Source organism: Pleurodeles waltl, chromosome 8 (genome assembly GCF_031143425.1).
Source record: "Pleurodeles waltl isolate 20211129_DDA chromosome 8, aPleWal1.hap1.20221129, whole genome shotgun sequence".
Lineage (NCBI taxonomy): Eukaryota > Metazoa > Chordata > Amphibia > Caudata > Salamandridae > Pleurodeles > Pleurodeles waltl.
In genome coordinates, this window is record NC_090447.1 from 827,844,391 (window position 1) to 827,863,115 (window position 18,725).

General features: G+C 45.0%; 1 protein-coding gene across 1 annotated transcript in view; it reads right to left on the reverse strand.

Moving 5' to 3' along the window:
• The window catches only part of LOC138249169 (acetylserotonin O-methyltransferase-like), a 640,042-nt gene that overhangs the window by 111,233 nt on the left and 510,084 nt on the right, over nucleotides 1-18,725 (reverse strand). Inside the window, exon 7 of the mRNA XM_069203173.1 lies at nucleotides 10,447-10,569. Within this exon, the coding sequence (XP_069059274.1) occupies nucleotides 10,447-10,569 (123 nt within the window). The remainder of the gene's footprint in view (nucleotides 1-10,446; nucleotides 10,570-18,725) is intronic.

Consider the following 18,725-nt stretch of genomic DNA (forward strand, 5'->3'; position numbering starts at 1 on the left):
GGCAAGGCGATATGCCCCTGCGCTGCCTCACCTTCTGGTACCTAGGGATGCGGTGGCATTCCACCCTGAACTCATCTGGTCCCTCAACCTTGTACCCTTGTTGCGAAAGGTCAAGATTGACCTTTGCAAATGGCAGTCCCTGCCACTCAATGTGTAGAATTGCCCTATACAAAAGGATTGCGCTGACGAGGTTTCTTTACATTTTTCAAACCTGCCTGATGCTCTTGCCCCATTGGTAATTCAGTGATATGGACCATCTGACATCGTTGTTCCACTCGCACAACTCCAGTCCCGCTTCACCATTACTCATTGCCAACAGGCCCTGTATGATGGCGGCCTAGGGATGTCCAACCTCTATCTATACTATCTAGCCTCTCACCTCCTGGTGATCAATGAATGGCTTAGCGGGGGTGGTCCGACCCTGCCTTCCAACTGGGACTGGCACCCCTGGGATTCTCTAGGATTATGGCTTTGTTATATGGTTCCAAAGTCCCCACAAATATCCCTATGGTGACACAGGTGGTCTTCCATGCTCGGAGAGGTGTGCTTTGGCAACCTAAGTGGGACAACAAACTCACACATCAAACTCCTTTATGGCACGGCACATGGTTGGGTGAGGTAACTACACTGACAGGTTTCAAGCAATAGGACCTCATTGGTATATTACAACTAGGGGACACATGGTCCAGGAACCTCAAAGACTCCTTCCAGGAGCTTCAGTACATTTACACACTTACTTTGTCACAATTGTACTAATACCTGCAACTGTGCCACGCCCTATGTGTCCACATAACCTGTGATGCCCCCCCTTCTTGAGTTCAGCCCCTTTGAGTCCAAGTTTCTCACGGGTACACTGAGCAAATGTCGAATTTCACAGATCTATTGTATGGTTATTATCAATGCTCCTGGTACACTGGATCATCTTAGAATGTGCTGGGAGAACTGTCTGGACCCCGTCGAAGATGATGACTGGAGGGACACCGTGACGGCGCCTCGTGTTATCACGATGTCCTCCTAGCTGCATCTGATCCAAACCTATTATCTTTACTCTGCTTACCTTACCCCGGCCAGACTACACAGAGTAGGCCTTCTCCCCACCAATTCCTGCCCCTGCTGTTCCTGCACCCTGGCAGACTTTTATCCTATTGTTTGGCTATGCCCAGTGATCCAGGCATACTAGACTGCTGCAACCAGGGACCTTTCAGAATTGCTAGGAAGGGAGGAGACACTCGCCCCACTGCTGCTACTGCTTGGCATAATGGAATTTAGCAGGGTGGTTGAGGGCAGACCGAGCATTCTTGGGCACGGCCACCATGGTGGCTAAGAACGATATAGCAGCCTGTTGGAAGAACCCAGTTCCCCCACTGATGTCTCAGTGGCAGGGGGAGTGGACTGGTGCGCCATACAGGAAGACCCATATATGAGGCCGGGGAATGTCCATCGAAACACGAAAGCATATGGGGGAAAAGGCTGACTGATCCAAACTGATTCCTGGATTGTGTTGTACTTTTTATTTTCATGGAATGATCTCTAACACAGTTGTTCATTTAATGTTCAGGTTCACCCATGTATGTCTGTTACACATCATATCCAACATGTATATTCCTGTGCTGGATGAGTGGATTATTTACATAGTGTCAAAACTCAATAAAATTGGCTAATAAAGATGGCAGGCAGTATTTTGTGGCGGAGGATATATGAGCTGATGATTTCCAACAGTTCAGTTGCACCCTCAAAGCTTTAATGAAGGCCCAGAATCTGCAGAATCATCTCCTTTCCTCCACCAAAGGGCACTGCTCAGGAAAACATAGACATCAATTTCTTGCTAAAAGCCAGGGCAGCTTGGTGTCCATTCTCCCTCAATTCTGTTTCTATGTCTCCACCCTCCATTTTCAGGAATGTACTGAACACACTTCCTCTTTCTCACTCTCACACGTGTGCCATAGATACACAATGTGTAAGTGCACTTGAAAAGAACACAGAATGCCAGTTCAAGGGTCTCTGTGTTACTGAACTGCAAGCTTTACATGAGTGTGACCAGCAGGTTGCACGCCCTTAAAGAACAGAAATAAAGATCAGTTCATGGCTATTAATTTTTAAAAATCAACATGCTTGCCCTGTTATTTTATACCAAGAACCCAGGACATGTACAACAGTCCTATGTCATGAGAGAGGTCACACTTGATGCACCCCTCATGCTCACAGAACAGGTTCTGGACCTTGGCTTTACCATCAATTAGCAATGTCCTCAATGCACATAATAGATTGTCCTGCGTTTTAATAATCTAATCCCTACTTTTCATTCTCCATGTCTGCAAAGCCATGGTGTATCTTTCATATCCATTTGACCACCTTGCTTCTTAGCTCTATCTGGGTGTTTTCCCATCTCTATTTATGGTAGATACAGTTTTCATTTCCGTTTACTGACATAGCAGGAGTTTCACATTTCGCCCCAACAGTGATCAACTCATGGGCCCTAACCTTTCTAATAATGAGAGCATGGGAAACCATGGATCAGGAATACCACCATCAGATGCAAAAGTATCACTGATCATTGAAAGCCACGCAGAGCTACTGTCTCATATATAGAGATTTGATAATGGAACACAAGGATCAAGTGTCACCCCAGGAGTACCCTAGTCCTGCCCCAGTGATCATTCACAAGATCTGTGCTGAAAAAGGTTTGCCTTTTGACATGCCAATGATACATTTTGTTCCTATGCTTGTGTTGTTTGATTACCTGCAAAATGCAAGTGCCTCATTGGAGCCTGTGGTCTCATTACTCAATAGATACAATGACACTATCTCTTAATGAGGTCTATCAGCAAAGATACATTTTCCAAGGCACCTGCAGACCTCATAGCTTTCTACAAGTTAACATATTTATGCAGCCTCCTCCACACAAGGTTTCATAACATACATATTAATGTATGTATGCATGTGCTAGTATCTATGGAGCACAAACCTGGATAGGAAGCAATAGAGCACCGTAAAAGGAAGAACGAAAAGAAAGAAAGACAGAAATGAATGAACCAAGTTGAAAAGGAAAAAAGAATAAGGAGGAGAGGAGGAAAGACAGGGAAAAATAGAAAAAGAAAGAATTAAAAAAGAAGAACAAAAAAGAGTGAAATCTAGACAAAAACAGAGCAAAGGAAAAAGAAAAAAGAAAAAGAGAACAACAACACATACAAGGAGAAACAAAGAGCTAAAGATATATAGAGAAAGAGAAATACACGAAGAAAAAAGAAAAAGAAAAGAAATGAGGAAACAAAGATGGAGAAAAAAATATAAATTCAGGCTAAACACAAACGAGAAACCGAGAAAGGCGAGAATGAAAGAAGGAAAACACGGGAGACAACTAAAGGAGAACAAGAAAGAAGCAGAGACCAGGACCAAGATGGAGTAGTAAGTGTGCTCTGGGAGCTCCATCCTCTCATTCCTAGCCCTGGTGATAATCCTGACTGACAACGGCCCACCACCATATGTCCCTCAAGCAAGGCAGGTAATAGAAACCTAAGGTGGCACTGTGGTCATTTTATGTGGATCCAGAGTGCCTGAGTGGCGGCAGCCTACAGGTGCCTGTGGAGGTCCGTTGATATTCTCACCTGAGGAAGCCCCGAGGGCTGACACCTTTAAAGCTCTGACAGGTGTGAGGGTCCCTGGGGGATGTGCCTTTCCTCCTGTGCTGAACTGTTAGAGACCTTCCTCGGAGCCTCTCCCCAGGCAACTCCTCATAGGCTGGAAGAACTAAGGCCTACCTGTCTGTTCAGTGCCCAACGGTAACCTGAGAGCTTGGCTGGTCTTGGCCCTGGCAAGAATGGAAGGGAAAATTGGTAAGTGGCAATGGTATGGGTGGAACAAAAGGAAGCCTACTTGTGCTGGCATATTCTGAGTAGACCCAGGCAGCTTTCATGACCTGGAGATGGGTCAATGGACTAGACGCCACCTGGGAAACATGGTACAACCCATCAAAAGCTGGGATTGTCTCCCTGCTCTTCATTGGCCAGAACTCCAGAGGGGGCCCAAAAGAACTCCATCATATAGGTGAGAATGAAAGGACAGACACTTCTGGCTACTGCCACGGGGAGCAAGAACCGTGCCTGACCCTCGTAACCGGGACCATATTATGGTTAATCCCAAGAGAGACAAGGCCCCAGCCAGGAGGGAACCACGCCAGTCTCTGCAAGGAGACAGCAAAGAAAATGAACCAGCTCTTAAAACAATGAGAGCCGCGCTGGAGGCTCAAGCAGAACAGCTTGGAATGATCCTAGTCGCCATTAATGAAAGGCTCACTTGAAGCCACAATTGATGGACCTGAAAATTATTTAGAGCTTCTAAGAAGGAACCACAGGAAACTTGTCTCCCGGGTCACAGAGGTGAAAGAAATGGTGGGAATGATCAACCCTGAAATTAGAGACCTGAAGACACAGATTAAGGACTTGACAACAACAGTGACATGGCTTCATGAACGGACTGAGGCTGCAGAAGGCCCCACATGCTACAATAATATTTGGATTACAGGGCTACCAGAGAAACCCGAAGGACAATCTGCTGAACATTTCCTGAAGCAGTGGTTCATTTCAAACATTTATGATGGAATCCCTTCAGCTCTGTTTACAGTGGAGTGAACATACTGCATGCAGGGATGCCCGCTAGTTCTGGATCCCCCCCCAAGCCCTGGGTAGTGAGATTGCTGAACTTTTGAGACTGATATTGTATACTTTAGGTAGTAAGGGCTCATGTTCCTTGGACAAAAGAAGGGACCAAAGTTAATATTTTTCCTGGCTTCACACTTCTAGTCCTAGTCCAAAGGTAGAGGAACTCTTTCCATAAAGTAAAGGCAAAATTAAGCAACTAGGCCTACAGTATGTACTCCTAATTTCAGCCAAATTATGGGCTATCAACGATAACTTCTCACACTTCTTTGCAGCGCCACAGGATGTCTGGCAATTGCTTGACATACTGACATGGCTGGAATGGACAGGGATGACTGACTGACCGTAAAGACAAAGAGAAATAGGTGGAAGGGACAGATAAGTCCCAACCTGGTAGGTCATCCTTCGAGATTACCAACAAAATCCAAGCTAAAATGGTAGCAGATATGGAAAACATCTGGCAATCACACAGGACAATGACAGCTGATAGTCCGGGCGCCTCTTGAGGGACCTCAGATTCTGAGGAGGACTCTACAACAACCCTCCTTGAACTGGGACCTGATGTAACCAACCTGACTGCTGAGATCATTCCATGATCCACAAAGTGAAAAATGCAACTTTGAGGACAGACGACGAGCCGCTGGACAGACATATCCAATCTGTACCGTGGGACGCAAACACCAGGCTCATTGATGTAAGCCGGGGTGAGAGATAAAGGAACCTCTGAGTGCAAGTATATATTAAATTTCCTCCAGGTGAGGTTTGTTACCAAACTGCATTTTGTAGATGGCAATTTCTATTGAATTGTTGTTCACTTCTTTATCATAGTTCATCGAAGGGGGTTGGGCGACAGACCTTTCCTAAGTTGAGCTGTAAGTTTATGCTTATGAAAAGAAAATGTAGGGTGGGGGAGGAAGGAAGGACTTAAGGGGCATTAAGTGAATTAACATGTACAAACATAAAGTTGTTGGTATACGCAGTGTCAGGAGACCCCGGGTGAGATGGGAGAAAGTCCTTTAGAAAGAACACAACTATATGGCCAAGGTTGACAATGGGGACGGTAACTTCAGAATCCTTACTTGGAATGTGAATGGATTAGGGTAGAAAACCAAGTGTGGGGTAGCGGTAGCACAATATATCAAGTAACTCCAAATATTGTCTTCTTTCAGGAGGTAGACTTGATGGGGAATGAATGCAGATTCCTATGAAGGGGTCAATAGATATCCATTAGACATGTGGGCTTCTCTCCTGGTTATGGGAGAGTGGAGATACTGGCCAAAAGAGCGCCCCTTTGAAGATCAGTAGGAAATGGTTAGACCCGAGTAGTACAGCTGTGGGGATAGAGACACTCGAGGTACGCAAATCTATCCTCTTTTTAACCTCTCCTGCACAAAGGCACACTGGAGAAACTAGGCCTGATAGTAATGGAATATGGGGACATTCTATCTAGTGGGAGGGGTTTTTAAGAATATCACAATGCCAGATTTTTAAACGATAAGGCCCCATGACAGGTAGATATCCACAGCACACTCAATTGTCATATGACACAGGACACTGGCACAAGGTACAGATGGCTATGCCAAGAAAATGCCAGTGTACTAAAAGAATGCTTGAATTAATCTCAGCCACTGGCAATCACTTGGGGCGCATCTAAATCTATTGTTTTATGCCCATAACGCCAGGATCCAGTTTGGATCCAGCAACAAGCAAATCAGTCTTGACCCTGCTCCCCATGGGAGCAATCCAGCCCCAACAGCCAGGCCCGGCCTCCCTGGACTGAAAAGAAGCATCCTGGGACTGATTTTGGGGTATCACCCTTTGTTAGACAAGTTAACTTTAATCCAGTGGCACAGTGAGCCCAGGACCCATGTCTGGGCATACCTGACGCACTTAAGGCTGCAAATGCAAAAATAACAAGGTGATGGTTGGAATGGTTTAATTAATTACAACCACTGGCAATCGCTTGGGCCGTATCCCAATCCATTGTTTTTTTGCCCACCATGCCACCCCAGGTTTGATCCAGCCACATGCAATTCAGTCTTAACCTGATTCCCATGGGAGCAGTCCAGCCACAACTGTCAGGGTAGGTCTTCACTGGACAGGAAACAAGCATCCGGCAAACGGTTATGAGTTATCACCCATCATCAGCCAGGCTAGCTTGAATCTAGTTGACCAGTGAGCCCGGAACCCACATCTGGGTATACCTGGCACACTTAGGACGGCAATTGCAAAAAGAACAAGGTGGTGGATGGAATGCTTGAATTTATTTCAACCACTGGCAATCGCTCATGCTGCATCCCAATCCACCACTTTTTGGCCACCCCCATTGGATCCAGCGATATTTAAGTCAGTCTTGACCATGCTCCGCATGCGAGCAGTCCAGCCCAAACTTGCAGATGTCAAACTTCTGTCATCTGCAAGAATCCTCATAATTCTTACCAACTATCATTGACCCACCTGTAGCAATAAAAATGCTGCCCAACTTGTGTGACAAGGCCTATTTCCGCGACAGAAACAGATCGAACCAAGGACAATGGGAGCCCCTGCATGGAGACTCCTATTGACCTCAGTTGGATCCTTTCCTGTCATTGGAGTAAGGCCTAACCACGCAAATGGCATAGCATTTTTATTGGACAAGTGGAGCAACGCTGGGTGGTAGGAATTTTGTGGATTCCTGTGGATTCCGGAAGTTTCCATCACAGAAATGTAGGGAAAATATGTGATTTCATGCAAAGACTGAGGTTTGCAGAGCATTGAGGGTCAGAAAACCTCATGGGATTCACACAAGCAAAACCACCCTGGAATTCCAAGATTGTTTACCTTTCAGAAATATCTGTGGTTGGTAGTTTTCCATGGGTTGTGGCGAATCATGGCCCCAAATCCCGCAGCGACCGCTATCGCTGATCTCTCCATGTAGCACTTTAGGGCCTTTTATGTCAAAGTCTCTTAGCCACCCACACAAGTGAGATACCATTTTTATCAGGAGACTTGGGGGGATGCTATGTGGTAGGACATTTGTGGCTCCCCCCATATTTCAGGAGTTTTCCTCACAGAAATGTGAGGGAAATGAGTACCAACATGGACAATATGTAAATGACACAACTTGAAAAAAATCTAACACTTATTATAAAAATAAAGCTGATTTTTATCTTAATTTAGACACTAAAATGAAATCAATCCGATACATATAACAGGACTTATGAACTTTAGAGTGAAAAATAAATACATACTTTACAGATCTGTCAAACTTTACCCTTGAGGTCAACGGAGAAAACCATTAGTGACAATCAGTCACTTGCAGAGTGAGTTCAGTAGAGTCCACTGGAAGTTAAGGTGATGCAGGTCCCAGGACCAAGCTTCAACAGTCGTACTAATTTTACTTGGCACATGGGACTTGGGTGCAGAGGTGTCCTGGCTGTTCTTGGTGCTGAACGCTGGAGCTGTGTAGGTGAAAAATCACACTAGTGACACTCAGTCACTTGCAGGTCGAGTTTGGTGGAGCCCACTGAGGGTTAAGCTAGTGTGGGCCCCTGGACTAGGATTCACCAGGCATAACAACTCTACTTAGCTCAGGCAGCTTGGGTGCAGAGGTGTGCTTGGCTGTCTTTGGTGCTGAACGGGAGCTGCTGGTCCTGAATTCACCACTGAGACGATGCTGGGTAGGAAGCGGATGCAAAAGCTCAACAAGAGAGTCACTGAGGTGGATGGTTGAAGTTGCTGTGGAGTTCACTCGAGGTTCAGCGTCGAACAAAGATGCCAGTGACCGGGATGGCTACGAACAAACCTTCCAAGCGCAAACACAGTGCTTGGATAATTCGATGCCCTGGAGTCTGGGGGAAAGCAATAGCCATCTGAAACTTGGTGGAGTTCAGGATTACATTTCCCAGAAGCCATTAGAGAATTAACTTTTGGACGATAACTTGGCGGACCCGATGGCCAGGAACTTCTTGGTTCCTGCAGTGCGGTTTCTACCTGCCGGCTGCAGGGGACTAGTTCGACAAGGGAGTTCTGATGATGTCTTTCAGTTGCAAAAGGGTTCCCCTTCCTTTTTGAACTGTTCTCTGGTCTGGGATGAGCCGTGGTCATGCTGGTGAAGGGTAGCTGCCACAGATGCAGATTTTTGCACCTTTTTCTTTGTGCAGTCCTGGAGTCACGGGTGTCTTCTTTGTCCTTGGTTCAGTTCCGAGCAGATCTGGGATTCTGGTGTCAGGGTTACCCCTTAAATCCTGAATTAAGTGGTATTATTGGTGCGGGGACAAGTGGTCAAAGGGCTCCCAGAGGCTAATCTGCCCCTAAGGTATCTACATCTGGGAGTGGGTGTCACCTTTCCTACCCAGAACCGTCTATTCTGCCACTTATCAAAATGACAGAACCCATCTTCAGCTATACAGGCCAGTTATCCAACTCTAGAGTTGTGGCTAACCTTCTGGGGGTGTACGCTTCCTGACTATCTAATTTTCCCACCTGTCCAGGTGAAAATGTGCCTGGTACGGGGGTTGACTTTGTCTTCCTCTGTGGAACAATTTCCTTGCATATCATAAGCGGCGTGCACTTTGAACTTCACCACCTTCATGTGCCACTTCACTATCCTTCCTGCCAGGAAGAGAGGTGATACCTCCTGCCTAGGCAGGTCTTTATTTCTGACTCCTGTGAGTATTCACACTTCCTTGAAGGGGGTCAGAACCCTTCCTTGCTGGCAACAGCTCCAGGCTGTCAGCCAGGGTAGAGGAAATGCTGGGGCCCTATATGGACATATATGCCTACACTTATATGTCCATACTTGTAATATAATGCATCCTGCCTCCTGGGCTCAGGAGGCCTACCTTAGGGGCAACTGGTGCTTTGACCTTTGAGCAGTAATGAGGCTTGCTGTCAGCTGTTTACTTGGGTCACCCAGGGTGTCACAATCAGTGCTTCAGGCCCTTTAAACCCCTTTAACACAAATGCCCAGGGTACAATTGATACCATACACTACGGAATTATGAGGGGGTTAAAGTCCTTGCCAATTGGGAATACCAATTTACACTTAGCAAATTTAGAGGGAGAGCGCACTGGGGCCTGGTTTGCAGGCTCCAGTGCACTTTCAGAGCCATAACCAACAGCTTTGGGCCAAAACTTGTGGGGGTGACCATACAAATGAGCACTTTCCTACTTCTCTCCTAGCTTACAGTCTCATATGCTCGCAGACATGGCAATCATCTCTCCACAGGCCAGTGAATTTACTTTTCTAGATGGATCAGAAACTGCAAGTTTTCAAGTCTGTGGTATCAGGATGAAAGAAACAAAGGGATCAAATGTGTAACTAGACACACATGAGGAAGGTAGGATGACCGGGGAGGATCACAGCCTCAAGGTATAGGAATAGGAGCCAACGAGAAATATAGGTTTAGTATGGGTGAATTAAATCTTTGCTACTCATCTGTTTTGGTTCTGTGTTCAACCTCCTACATTTTGCTCTGGGAACACAAGCAGTGTTGCTTCACTTTTCAAGTCATGCAGCAGGAGCTACCACATCTTTTGCTCCCAGCGGACTCCTGCCCTTTTGGCTACCAACCATCAGTTAATTTATATTGACTTCACTTGGAATATACTTCAACCACGTTGTACTCAGTATCCATTATCTATGACAAAAATAAGCTAAACTGGATTTGTGTTTTCATAACATCATGGAGACTCAATATTCTGGTCTCTTTTAATTGTTAGCTTGTGTTTCTGTTCACTTTGTGGCATTGCAATTAATATTGTCAATAAATCCGCTAAATTGCATTGTGGTATAAGATTTAAAAAGTACCTGATTTGCAGGAATTGTAAACTTTTGTCAATAGTCTCAGGCATTTGTCGTCTTTCCAGCAATGAATAATTTGAGCCAAAATGTATAAATCAGCTTCTGGAATTGGATTTTCAAAGAAGTCTCCTAAAAGGAAAATGAGACGGTATCATAAATTTATTTACATGTCTGTCGAAAAGCGTCATTACAAATCCAATTTCTTCCTTCTTAGACAGTCACTTGGCATTCCAGATGTCTTGTTTTCACTTTAAAATTGACAAATTAACTTGGAATATTCTATTACCATGACCACAAAGTTTTTCGGCTTACTAAAATTGCAAATGAATCACACTTGCTTCCTCCAGAGTCCCCTGTTATAATAATACAGAAAGTAAAAAAGAAGTGCCGGTGCACAAACATTTCTGAGAAGCCTGCAAAGGCCCAACACATTTTGAAGACACCGAACACCAAGACTGTCTAGTCTTGATTCGTCCACGTTCCTCGTTCATCCACCACCCTACACTCCCTGTTCCTTTATCGTATTCTTGCAGGTTATTTTCATACCTCATTTGCCTCTTTCTCAAGGTTTTTCTGTCATTCTATTCTTTCTTTCCCCATTTTCTGATTTTCTCACTCTTATTCTGGGTTAAAGTCTAATGAAGGAAACATATGTTGTGGTCCCGAAAGAAGAGTGCAGTGGGCCTCAAAGGTAACTACTGGCTCATCGAAAATGCTAATAAAGCCACATTATGATTTCTTAATTTCACCTTTCCTCTTAAATAAAAGAACGCTCAACAAACATCTCGCCTATCCACATTTAATTCCTTAGCCTCATATCATTGAGCACATTTCCGGCCCTAAGGGTAAAAAGCTTTGCAGAAAGGGAGAAAGATAAGTCTTAAGGTCTCTTGTTTGGCACATATTCAGCATCTGACACACTGTCTGGTGATGGTCGAACCCATTAGTTTATAAAAAAAACTAAGCCCATCTTAAATCCATATTTTCATTTTTATGCACAGGATATCTCTACGTATGTACTATTTGTTTTTTACCATGCACACTTGGTATTTCTTTCATATTGTATACTGCAGCAAAATTCCTTTGGTTTCATAGTTAGCTCTTCTCTTTTCCCTAACCTTTACATCAACAACCTGGCAAAATTGTCTGGGGCAGATTTATGGAAAGTGGCATTGCGTTTAAGAAAAGTGGCGCTGCACCTAGTGCAGCACCACTTTTCTTGTCCCCCTTAGCGCCCCACTATGGCCACCATGTGTGCGCCGTACTTAAAATACGGCACACCATGGCACGGGGTAGAGAGCAATAGCATCAAAATTGTTGATGCTATTGACCTACTGTTCAGGGTTAGTGTCAAAATGTTGGTGCTAACCCTGAACAGTACATAGGGACCCATTGTAACCAATGGTGTACCCCCTTTTAACACCTGCTCTGAGCAGGGATAAAAAATCCAGAAAAAAATGACGCAAAGAAATCTTTTAGATTTCTTTGCACCATTGTTTCGCGCACCCCAGTGGGGGAGCGCCCCCTTGAATACATTATGCCTGGCGCACGCATAATGTTGTGCAAGGGGTTCCAAAGTGGCGCAATGCATGCATTGCACCACTTTGTATATCTGGCGCTGCATTTTTGCCAAAATATCACCACATTAGCATAGAAAAATGATGCTAATGTGGTGATATTATGGTGCAAGGGGCTCTTAAATCTGTCCCTTTGTTTCAGCTTCATTTGGGAGAAAGCTTAAGGTCTATTTGACATCGTCAGATTCCTGTATTTCTGTTCACGTTTGAGTGTTCTCCAGACTCGAAGGTTGTCAATCTCGGACTGGGACTGAAAATAGGCCCGGCACGAAAACATAAGTGGCCCTGTTAGTGAACCAGAAGCTAAACAAGTGGCCCAAGTTTGCCAATTTGGGCAGTTTTGAACTTGTAGAGAAACACTTTATATGTGTTTTGCAAGATATGAAAGACTGCATGGGTTAGAGCCTTCACAGCCAATGTTGGCTTTAATATCAGGGAAATCACCAGTAAAAACCAGCCCAGCAGACGATACAAAAGATCCACAAACAGTCAAACTGGCCAACACACTGAGGGCTTGATTCACAAAGGTAAACTTACACTTTTGTGTAAGTTTACTTTTGTTTGCTATTCATAAAAGAATTTTACTAGTAGTATCTTCCCCACTTGTACCTGACTCACAAGGAAACAGCAACTATTAACTTCAAAGCACTAATAAGGGGTCGCACACCATTAACAAAACAAATCGTAGCATGAGGGAAGCCTTCGCCTAGCAAGTTTATGGAAATGAGCTTCTACTTAATGTAATGATGAAGGTCTATTTAATCAGTGTCCCCACCCACCTCAAGAACAAAAACTAATACCTACATAGGTCCTCATTCTGAGTTGCAGGGTGATGGGGGCTAGTAAAGTTGCATACATCTACTCCAATATCATTCAATTAATTACATGCTAAAACCTATGAAATGAGGAATTACTGTGTGGGACCGATTTTTCTGCTTTGTGCCACTGGTAAATCTATACAGGGGTCTCTGGGTAGGATGGAGTATGAGGGAGGGTTTTAAGGAGTAGGGGACAAAACAGAAAGGTGTTGTCTTGAGGAGAATTGTACCCCCTCTCCATTCAAAAAATAAATCGAGAATGTGGCTAGCTGAGAAGGCAGCCAAAGTCTGATGCAATTTGATTGTGCACAATTACTGCACAGTAAAATCAGGTCTGGTTCTCCCACAAATGGGCAACCAGGTGTGGAAAACCAACCCAATTGGAATCAGGCAGGGTGGAATTTCATGAAGCGATTCTGCTCTGCTTCACTCATATTGAGGGCCTTAGTCTCATGAACTACAACATGGTTGTGATAGTAGTTTAAGATGTTTTAAATAGTAGTCTAAAATAGTTGATTTAAGTTTGTACTCCTTCAACCCTTTCAGGGTGGCGCTCTAGACAATGTTTTGAACGATCACATTCATTTTAATAACCATTCTTGATTCCCTTTAGTAAGTATTTCAAATGTGTGTATACATTTGGACAGTCATCTATTCTTTGCAAGCTAAGCATTTAGGGCCAGATGTACTGAGAATGGAGTGAGTAAAAGTGGTCACCTATTGCTCACCGATTTTTATGGAATCCATGCTCATTTTGCAAACTGATAGGTTGGTTCACAAAACAGAGAATTGTAGTGGGTCCCAATTTAACCTACTGCATGAATATTAATGAGGTAAGTCACAAATTGTGACCCACTACAATTAGCTGCCTTCTAATGGATGGTGGGCACCATTTTTGTGATTGCTTTTTAATAAATCAAACTATGCAGCCTGTTTTCTGTGAAGGAAAATGGGATATGTTTAATAAAAAATATTATCAAGTTTTACAAATATTTTTTAAAAGTACCACTTTTTTATGGGTTTCCATATTTTGTAATTCCAGAATGTTTATGTGTCGTATAGAACTTGTAGCTAAGAACATTCTGCAGAGACCAGCTGAACATGAATGCTGCCCTAGACAGTTGGTGTGCTCTGCGGAGGAATAAACAACTTTATTTTGGTGAGTGTGTATTGGCACTTCTCATAACACTGGTGAGGAGCTGCCTAGGAGGAGACAGGTGCTGCCACTCACCTCTCTTTAATGATACCCAAGTGCAAGTGAGCTACATCATCATCTGTGCTGTGCTTCACACAATGGATAGTGAATACAATCAGATGATAGACCTCCACCTGTTAAATGCTGGTTATTGGAGATGCAACATGGGAGCTACATTGTAAAAGACTTAGGGGCTTATTTACAAGGATTTAGCAGCACTGCAGTGTCATTTTTATTGACGCTGCAGCGACACTAAACTAACTCCATATTAAGAAAATGACGCTAGAGGCCTTTAGCGTCACTTTTCCCGCACTAGCATAATTTTTCCACATCATCGGATCTGGCAGCGTCAAATACTGACAATATATGCAAGGTAAGTGTTCCCTCCTAAAAAATGACGTTCACCGATAGCTCTGTATTTATAAGCTTTTCAAAAAATGATGCTCACTTAGGAAAAGTTGCGCTAAGTCTGACTAGCATCAATATTTAAATGCCTTTCAGACCAGGCGTTAAAATGACTCTTAGGAACAGGTACAAAAGGAGAACACACCCAAAACATTCTGGCAACCTGGATGACAGCATGGATTTACTCCTACTACAGCTTGGGGCACAAAGGAGACCACGGCAACCCCAACGATCACCACCACATCCACCATCACCACCACAATCACCACTACCCACACCATAGAGGCAGCCAAGGAGAAAGGAGCACATCTACTGTCAGCAGACATCCCTGATTGCAGGGAGGAGGAGGTCATCACCTTCTACTGGCTGTGCAGGGCGTTGGTCATCCAACTGCCTCAACTCATAGCGCCCGACTGCAGGCAACAGTTGACAGGGTGACCAACATACCACCCCTGACCAAGCTCTTGGCTGTGCTACATATGCTTGCGTCAGGCTCCTTCCAGACCAATGGAGTATGAGTGGGCGGAGTATCACAGCCATCCCTGTCATCATTACTCCCCTCAGTCCTATATGCTATCATCTGCCTCACACCCGCAACATCCTCTTCCCTAATAAGCCACAACTGCAGCAGGGAATTAAAAAAGGATTCTACCCCATTGCTGGATTTCTTGTGTGCTGGGTGTCACGGACTGCACCCATGTGCAACTCATTCCTCCTGCTTCAACTGAACACTTATACAGGAACCGGAAACATACCCACTCAATGAATGTACAGGCCATCATTTACCATTGTGGCTTGATCCTGAATGTGGTGGCCAAATACCCAGGCAGTGTCTATGATGCCTATATGTACTGGCAGTCCATCATTAACCAGGGATTCGAGGATGGACAATATGGAAATGGCTTGGTTGTAGGTAAGCAAACAGCTAATATCTAGAGACACAATGTCAAATAAATATGGAGGACACAATACACAGATAACTGTTCGATTGCATAGATAGAGACTGCAGGATGAGGCCTGTAACACATATATGCAATATGCTTCAGTAGACATATCTAATGCGAATCAACCTGACATACAAGTGAAGATAGCTCCAGCCAGTTTGGCACATGCTGCATGATGTAAAGGCACCCATCCATGCATGGCAGCCAGGAAATCTGCTCAACATCCATCCCTGTGTGAAAGGGAGGTGTACCATGTACACTGGACGGTGGTGTAGGAAAGTACCATCTTCCTTGACATGTTACCCCCATTTTTACCTGTATGTCAGTATGTTTTTGCCTGTCTCACTGGGATCCTGCTGGTTAGGACCCCAGTGCTCATAGTTTGTGGCCTAATATGTGTGTCTGTATAGTACTTGACTGTGTCCTTGAGGCTCTGCTAATCAGAACCTCAGTGCTTATGCTCTCTCTGCTTTTAAATTTCTCACTGTAGGCTAGTGACTTAATTTACTAATTTCAATTGGCACACCGGACCCCCTTAAAGTCCCTAGTATATGGTACCTAGGTACCCTGGGCATTGGGGTTCCAGGAGATCCTTATAGGCTGCAGCATTTCTTTTGGCACCCATAAGGAGCTCTGACAAACCCTTCCACATGCCTGCCATTGCAGCCTGCGTGAAATAACGCACACATTATTTCACAGCCAATTTCACTGCACTTAAGTAACCTATATGTCTAGCCTTCACTTGCTGAAGGTTAGGTGCCAAGTTGCCAAGTTTGAGGCCACCCTTGCACGAGCAAAGGTTCCCCCACATAGTGCAGGGTCATTTCCCGGGACTTTGTGAGTGAGGGGACACCATTACACGGGTGCACTACATATAGGTCAATACTTATATGTAGCTTCACAATGGTAACTCCGAATATGGCCATGTAAGGTGTCTAAGATCATGGAATTGTCCCCCCATTCCAAATCTGGTATTGGGGAGCCAATTCCATGCATCCTGGGGGCTCCACTATGGACCCCCAGTAATGCCAAACCAGCTCTCTGAGGCTTGCACTGCAGCTACAGCTGCTGCCACCTGACAGACAGGGTTCTGCCCTCCTGGGGTCTGAGCAGCTCAGTCCCAGGAAGGCAGAACAAAGCATTTCCTTTGGGAGCAGGGTGTTACACCCTCTCCCTTAGGAAATAGGTGTTATAGGCTGGTGAGGAGTAGCCTCCCCCAGCCTCTGGAAATGCTTTTAAGGGCACAGATGGTGCCCTCCTTGCATAAGCCAGTCTACACCAGTTCAGGAACCACTTGTCCCCTGCTCTGGCGTGAAACTGGACAAAAGAAAGGGGAGTGACCACTCCCCTGTCCATCACCACCAGAACTCCTCCAGTGTGTCCCAGACTTCAGCCATCTTGCTTTGAAAGGTGTGGGGGGACTCTGGAGGACTCTGAGTGGCCATTGCCAGCAGGTGACATGAGAGACCCCTCCTGATAGGTCCTTACCTGATATGGTAGCCAATCCCCCTCTCAGGGCTATTTAGGGTCTCTACTGTGGGTTCTCTTCAGATTCTACTTGCAAGATTCCAGCAGGAATCTTCTGCAACTACTACTTCATCCTCTGACCTTGGATCAACTGCAACCTGCTCCAGGAACTGCTGTAACAGCAAGAAAGTATCTACAAGGGATACTTTTCTTCTGCAACTTCAGCTCCAGCCAGCAACTGCAACAGTTTCCACAGTGTGCACACTTTGAAGACTCCCTGTCTTCATCCTGCACCAGAAGGCACGCAGGCACCCTCTAAGATGATGACTGGTACCCTTGGACTCCTCTCACAGGGACGCACAGTGGACCCCATTGACACAGACTGTCCTGAGGTCCTGCTGATGCAATTTGGAGGAGGTAAGACCTTGCCTTCTCTGAGAGCGACAGTGCCCCTGTGCACTGCGTCTTCTTCACCTCCTGAGGCATCTGCCCACTATTTGCAAAATTCCTTCATGCACAGCCTGGCCCTGGTCCCCAGCACTCTATCCTGAAACGCTCAACTCACTGAGTTGATCTCCGGCGGCGTGGGACCCTTCTTTGTAGTGCTGCACCAACCACATTTTGCACCTCCTTTGTCCCTGTGTCCTGGGACTCCCGTGGGTGCTGCTTGGCATCCTGAGGGCTCTCTAAAGTGTTGAGAGCCCCCTCTTCCTTCTCACACAGAGTTGAGGCCCCCAGGTCCCTCCTGGGCCCAGCAAGCGCCATTTTGATGCAAAACGCAACTTTGTCGTAACCAAGGCTTGTTTGCGACTTCCAACACAAAATCACATCTGCTTCCATCTTCACGTTGCGGGACATCTTTTGCATTATGCAGGAACCTGCTGGCATCTTCCTAGGGTGCATTTCTGCAGTCTTCGTCCAACCGGGGAGTCTTCTTTTGCACACTCTTCTGGGTTGGCAGGGGCTCCTGTCCTTCCTGGAACTTCTTTCGACTTCTGGACTTGGTCCCCTTCTCTTGCAGGTCTTCAGGTCCAGGAATTCAGGAGTTGTTGTTTGCAGACCAGGTTGGTTACTGCAAAAATCCATATCACGAGGTGTAGTGTGTCCTAAGGAAACTTGCAGTACTTTAATCCTGCTTTTCTGGGCTCTGGGAAGGGGTAATTTACTTACCTTTACTGTATTCTTACTCTCCCAGTGATTCTGCACACACTACACTTGTCTAGGGGGGAATTCATGATTTGCATTCCACTTTCTTAGTATATGGTTTGTGTTGCCCCTAGACCTATTTTCTCCAATTACATTCTATAGCATTTCCTATTGTTTGCATTATCCTATGTCTAATTACTTACCTTATTTTGGTGTCTAGTGTATATATTGTGTATAATACTTACCTCCAGAAGGAGTATTGTATCTAAGATATTTTTGGTACTGTGTCACCCAAATAAACTACCTTTATTTTTGGTAACACTGAGTATGGCCTTTACTTGTGTATAAGTACTGTGTAACTATAAGTGGTATTGCATGAGCTTTGCATGTCTCCTAGTTCAGCCTGAGCTGCTCTGCTATAGATACCTCTAAATGCCTAAGCTGCTAGAACACTACTACTTCACTAATAAGGGATAACTGGACCTGGTGTAAGTACCCAAGGTACCCACTACAAACCAGGCCAGCCTCCTACATTGGCGGCAGAGGTGGGATAAGTACTTGCAAATGCTTTACCACTTTGTTACTGGTGCTTTTCACAAGAAAAGCTTGCTCCAATACTTAGAGCATACATAGTATATACCTAGAAGCAATTTTCTAACTTTCTAAAAAGTTCTCTAAACTTTGCAAAGGTTTTTACAAAGTTCTGAAAAGTTTTCTTCTTTTCTCAAAAAAG